The sequence below is a fragment of the Caretta caretta genome, chromosome 2 (genome assembly GCF_965140235.1).
Source record: "Caretta caretta isolate rCarCar2 chromosome 2, rCarCar1.hap1, whole genome shotgun sequence".
Classification (NCBI taxonomy): Eukaryota; Metazoa; Chordata; order Testudines; family Cheloniidae; genus Caretta; species Caretta caretta.
In genome coordinates, this window is record NC_134207.1 from 156,618,808 (window position 1) to 156,624,807 (window position 6,000).

At 48.5% G+C, this 6,000-nt stretch overlaps 1 protein-coding gene across 1 annotated transcript in view; it reads right to left on the reverse strand.

Annotated features, from left to right (window-relative positions):
• RECK (reversion inducing cysteine rich protein with kazal motifs) overlaps window positions 1–5,709 on the reverse strand; it is a 139,001-nt gene extending 133,292 nt beyond the window's left edge. Inside the window, exon 1 of the mRNA XM_048839399.2 lies at window positions 5,571–5,709. Coding sequence (XP_048695356.2) covers window positions 5,571–5,655 — 85 coding nt within the window. The 5' untranslated portion in view covers window positions 5,656–5,709. The remainder of the gene's footprint in view (window positions 1–5,570) is intronic.
• Between the last annotated feature and the right edge of the window lie 291 nt (window positions 5,710–6,000).

Genomic DNA, 6,000 nt, shown 5'->3' on the forward strand with positions numbered 1-6,000 from the left:
TTTTTTTTTTCGTGAAAGCTAAGTCTCTATATAATTGCCAATACAGCCTCAAAATATGACCCAAGTGTAACAGATGTAGTGACAACTGTCTGTTTGCAGAACCTAAAACTAAAGCTCTAATGTATTATGTGCACCATTCAGCTACATGGGTGCTAATTCAGATGCCAATGATAATACTTTAAATGCTAACATTGTTTACTCTTTCATGGCTCAAAGTATATAAGAAAAGAGAGGGAAGATCATATTTTCAAGTTCTGAAACATCTAATGTGCCAGTTCATTTTGGCACCACCCATGGGTTCACTTGGTATATACCGTGACAGAAGTGGAGCTGATACGTAACAATCTATAATAATTTTATGAACATTGTATGTAATAGGTGAGTGAGGGAAGTTATTCTACATTGGATTATAAAACTTTCCCGTGTGAATGCACTGATCTAATTTACACTGGGGCTGTGGGGAAGAACAGGGAAGCAACATAATGGCTTCCCAGATAAGAACATCTAGGTACACAACAGAAAGACAATTGACAAGCTGTTAGTTTCCAGCCTTGGCAGAACAAGGCTTGCATTTTGTTGGTGACAAACTTTTAAACTAACAGGTCACCAGGCTAACAAGTGACTTTGCCATTGAGAAGGAGTGTGATCAAAAGGACTATACACAACTTTATAAGGAGTCTCTCCCTGAGTCTGGATGAGAAATGGTTTGGGAGTTTAGGGAACTGAGTATGCCCTCCAGACCCCAGAGGTCTCAGAATAGTCTTCAGGAAATTAGACCAACCAGGGTCCCTGTGTGGAAGATGGTTAAATGCCTGATAAACTAGGCTGGCTTATAGTTTTTAAGATACACACGACAGAGAGAACATTTGTTCTAAATAAATAAAATTTTGCTTTAAGGAAATTGTATGGCCACTGATTACCACTGTCATTGCCCCAGAGAGTAACAGAATGTCAAAGTCTGAGCTTAACTCAGACCTGCAGAGGTGATCAAGTTTGATACTCAGGGGACTAAAACTTAACACGCAGTCTGAGAGCAGAAGTGTTAGGGGCCTTATTCCTTCACCCGCTTCCTTCCCTGGTCCTTCTCGCATGAACAGAGAGCAACAATACCCAAAGTCCAAAGGTGCAAACAATTCAATGTTTATTGGGGTGAACTTCCAGCAATCATGATTCCAGTTTCCTTCCTTAGTGTCCTCCTTCCCAGCTCTGATACCACAGAGCCTTACACCTGTGTCCTTGTTCATGTTTTGTGTTGTTTGTCTTGTTGCTAGCATTGTTGCATTTTAATGAACGGAAAACCTCATGACATGGGTGTGGGATGGCTTCAAAAGGCTGACCTTGGGGGGGGGGGGGAGGGAAAGATGTGTATGGGAATGCAAAATGCTCAACTAGGAGGCCAGCACCTGTGTAATAGCTACCATGGTACCTGGAAATGGAATGGCAACCAAGGTGGTCCCCACAAGCCCTATGGAAATAATGAGAAGGGGAGGAGCTCACTGGGAATCAATGGAGGGGTGTGTAAAATAGTGTAAATCAACAGCAGATGTTTGGATGTGCCCCTCTCCTATGACTATAGAGGAGCAGGATCAATGGCCTATGCAAGGGGTGGACAATTGGGTGTACCGTGTATAAGGTGTTTTTCTGGGAATGTACATATTACTGGGGGCACAATTACACCAGCCCATAACCAAACTACACACATCTACATGCTGCTATATGGACTTTGGTGCACAAATGGATCTGTGAATCTTATTGCTGTAAATAAGCCAGGGCCCACTGCCTGATGCCATACCAAGCGGTCAAGCTGGTTTGGACAATATCCCATTTCTCTGTGAACATTCAATGGACTTATGATATGGACAAAAGCAAGCAAAACCTGCAGGGGCAGCTTGTTGCAACTGCCAGCAACTGGACACATAAGATCGTGACCTCGTCGAAGGAGGAGAGACAGTGTTTTGGGGGTGTCTCGGATGTTGGACCATACTGCAGTGGTCAGGACTCGGTGTTGCCGTGGATTTTGTATTGTTAACTGTACTTGTGTTACGCTGCATAGGGAGATAACCTATAAGTAATGTAATAAGCCCTCCAAACCCTGCAGTGTACTAGACAACCCGGACCCAACCTTCTCAGGCCCACTCTAATGAGAAGTCTGGAACACTAATTGGAATAGGTGTGGTATGTCCGTTCGAGAGAAGGTGCAGGGCACTATACTACACAAGGGGCAGTGGGACAAATGGAATATCGACACCTTCCACCGTGATGCCTGGCCCTATCAGGAAATGTGTCGCCATATGTCCTATGCTTTTCCAGGGATACCGGGGCAGGAGGATCCCAAAAGAAAAAGAAAAAAAAGGGGTGGAGTATTAGGATATAGATATTCAGGCCTGTCTGTAAAGGCCTATACTCTAAGAATTTAGGTGTATTATCATCACTTGGCTAGTTATAGAGGTACAAAAGAAAGAATCAAAATCACTGTCTGCCGGTGTAAGGGCCTTCTCTTACTGTGAAAGTCTCAGGCCCTGTGCTTAGGCTAAGGCCTTTGGCTAAGCAGCAGAGGCAGCCATAAGCTAGGAAGCGAACAGTCACCTCCTCACATTCCAAACTAGCCACATTGAAATCAGGTGCTATTGGGCAGTTAGGAATACAATCCTGTCCTGATAATGCCTATCGCCTCCAGAGAAAGGGAAGTGCCTAGAAAATGTAAAAGGAAACTTAGTTTGATAGCATCCTGTCTGGCAAGAACTCACTTATCAATAGCTGGGATGTGAAATCCTCACTTCTGTATTGTCTTGTCATTATAGTTCCCACTTTGCTATTGTTTGTCTGTATAATCTCTGTCTGGTTCTGTGATTGTTCTTGTCTGCTGTATAATTAATTTTGCTGAGTGTAAACTAATTAAGGTGGTGGGATATAATTGGTTACATAATCATGTTACAATATGTTAGGATTGGTTCTTTAAATTTCAGGAAAATGATTGGTTAAGGTATAGCAAAGCAGAACTCAAGTTTTACTATATAGCCTGCAGTCAATCAGGAAGTGAGTGGGTGGGTGTGGGGAAAATGGGAACAGGGAATGTGGGTAAGGAAGTTGGAATCATGTTTTGCTAAAGGGGGAAATGGGAACAGGGAATGGGGGTGGGGGAACTGGAATCATGTTTGGCTAAGGGCAGGAATGGGAACAAGGACACAGGTGTAAGGCTCTGGGGTGTCAGAGCTCGGAAGGAGGACACTAAGGAAGGAAACTGGAATCATGCTTGCTGGAAGTTCACCCCAATAAACATCGAATTGTTTGCACCTTTGGATTTTGGGTATTGTTGCTCTCTGTTCATGCGAGAAGGACCAGGGAAGGAAGCGGGTGAAGGAATAAGCCCCCTAACAAGAAGAATCACATGATTCCATCCTAAGCGAGAGGTGATATATAGGGGGCTAGCCTCAGAGAGGCCAAGAGAAGTCAGAGGCGCAGTTCATCCAGGGACTGTGACACACCGCCACTTTTTTCTGCCTCCAGTCATGAAGAAGCCAAACCCAAGGAGCTTAGCAAAGCCCAGTGGGGATTTTAACCCCACCCCTCCCCAAAGGAGAGCCAAGCAGGACCTATGAGCATCACCAAGGCCAAGTCAAGCCTGAAAAGCTCAACAGAGCCCATGAACGTATTCAGACTCTACTGAAAAGAAGCCACACCAGGAGAACAGGCATGACCATATTTTGAACATTGTACAATTGTTACTGTGAACATTAGCTCAAAGGACAGAGCTTATTGGGTGAAGCTTGTAAAAAATACATCACTTCCTTCTTTCCCCAAAATCTGACCCCTACCTAGCATCATTGAGAGTCAGTACTCTTGCAAAACTTATTGCACCCTCCCTGCTGCCAGAAGCTGGGAATAGCAGAGGACATGGACTTCTAGCCAGAGCATTTCCTGCTCATGAAGATCACTTGCACTCCTCCCGCCTCCCAACATTTAGTATTGACCAATATAGCTATTGGATATAGTGCTTTGACTAAAAGTTGACTGGTAAATTTTTAAAAACTTGGCTTAATGAGCTAGCAAAGAGCTTGAGCACTAGAAAGGAGATTAGCAAGGTCTCAAGAAGATGACAGGATTTGAATAGTTCAGAGAACTATCAAGCCTAGTCTAGACTGAAGCCTTAAGTCAACCTAGCTACATCACTCAGGGCTATGATAAATTTCACTCCCTGAGCACCATAGTTAGGTCAACCTAACCCCTAGTGCAGATGCAGCTAGGTCGACAGAAGAGTTCTTCCATCAATCTAACTACCACCTCTCAGAGAAGTGGATTAACTACATCAACAGAAAAAACCCTTCCGTCAATGAAGGAAGCTTCTACACTACTGCATTGCAGCTGTGCTGCTCTAGCATCTGTAGCCTTACGGTCTCATTAAGAGAACTAGAACTCGAAAGAAGCTGATTGACAAGTTATTTTCAAGTTGCCAAGTTATGTGACTTCATAATTGTAGGTAGAGATAAAAATAGTCTTCTGAAATGCAGAGAAGGGAATACAAGATTTTTTCCCTATTATTATTAGGGAAAATATTCAATTATTAAAAACGTGTATAAATGAAGGCAATAAAATGAAGCACCTTGTCACCCATTTGTATATTTTGCATTTGCAAAATGTCAAAGTATAATAGTGGCTCAACACTAATGCCTGGAGAATAGGTCCTTAGATCCTTACTCTCCCTTCAGTCCCAAAGTTCTGCTGAGACCTGGCGAAGCATAGTGCAAGAAAACTCTAGAGGACAAAGTGAAGAAAAAGGATGTATGAACGGAGCAAGTCTCTAAGCCTGGTCCAAGTGACTCGGACTTGTGGGGCTGAAAACAACAAGGCAGATGTTCAGGGTCTGGGACCCGGCCCGGCAGTCGGGTTTCAGAGCCTGGGGTCCAGCCCCCTGCTATTTCTAGCCCTACAGTATGTACCCAAGAGCCTGGGTCAGTTGACCCGAGCTCTGAGACACCGCCACGGGGTCTTTTACTGCAGCGTGACGTCCCCGGAGAGACCCAAACAAATTCAGGCTGGGATCTGAGGGTCAAGCTGGGTTTTCCCCCATTCTCTTGGACCACCATCAATAACGCCTTTCTAAACCGAATTAAGCCCCAGTTACCACCGTCTCCTGCCACACCAGTGCAGCCCCATGGCTCCGGGGAGCGGGCACGGGCGGGAGGAGCCCGTGGCTGCGCAGGGAGGACACGGACCCAGCTCAAGCGAAGAGCGCCGGAGACTTGTTTTGGTCACTCCGGGGCTGTCAGCTCAGGGGCCGGGCCGGGCCAGAGCGGCCGCTCCCAGCTCTGGGGCCCGCAGGGAGCTCGGCTGGGCCCGCCGGGCTCGGGATGCCGCAGAGCCGCGCGTCCCCGCCACCGCCCGCCTTCGAACTTGTGGCCGGCCTGGGGGAGGCTCAGACCCGCCCCCGCTCCTGGCTCGGCGGCATCGGAGCAAGGGGGTCGGGGTCACCCCGCTGGGAAGCAGCCCCGCCGGCCCGCCCGACCCTGCGCCATGTTGTTGAAAGGAGCCGGCGGGGACCCGCGGAGCCGCCTCCGCGCCCCGTTACTCACCCGCCGCCCCGGGCGGCAGCAGCAGCAGCGCCGCGGCCGCCAGCGAGAGGAAGGCCCAGGGCCGCGGCGGGGCCGTTAGCTCCATGGCGCCGCCCGCTCGCGCCGAGATGGAGCCTCGCGCCCCCTCCCCTCCCAAGACCCAGAGAGACCCGAGGCCCCCCGCCCCCGCCGCTGCCTCCCCCCATTGGCTGCGGCGACCCCGTCAGTCCCGCCCCCTTCCCGTTAAAGAAAGAACCAGCCGCGCCGAGACGGCTCAGGGCAGACGCCGTTATCCCGCCCGGGGGGGGGGGGTGGGTACAGCTGGTCGCTGTCAGCGCTGCTCGTGGGTAACAGCCGCCGCTCAGCTTAATCTGCCCCAGTTAGCAGCCACAAACCCAGCAGAAGAAACGTTGGTGGTGGTGGTGATGCTGCTGCTGCTGCTGGACCCCCG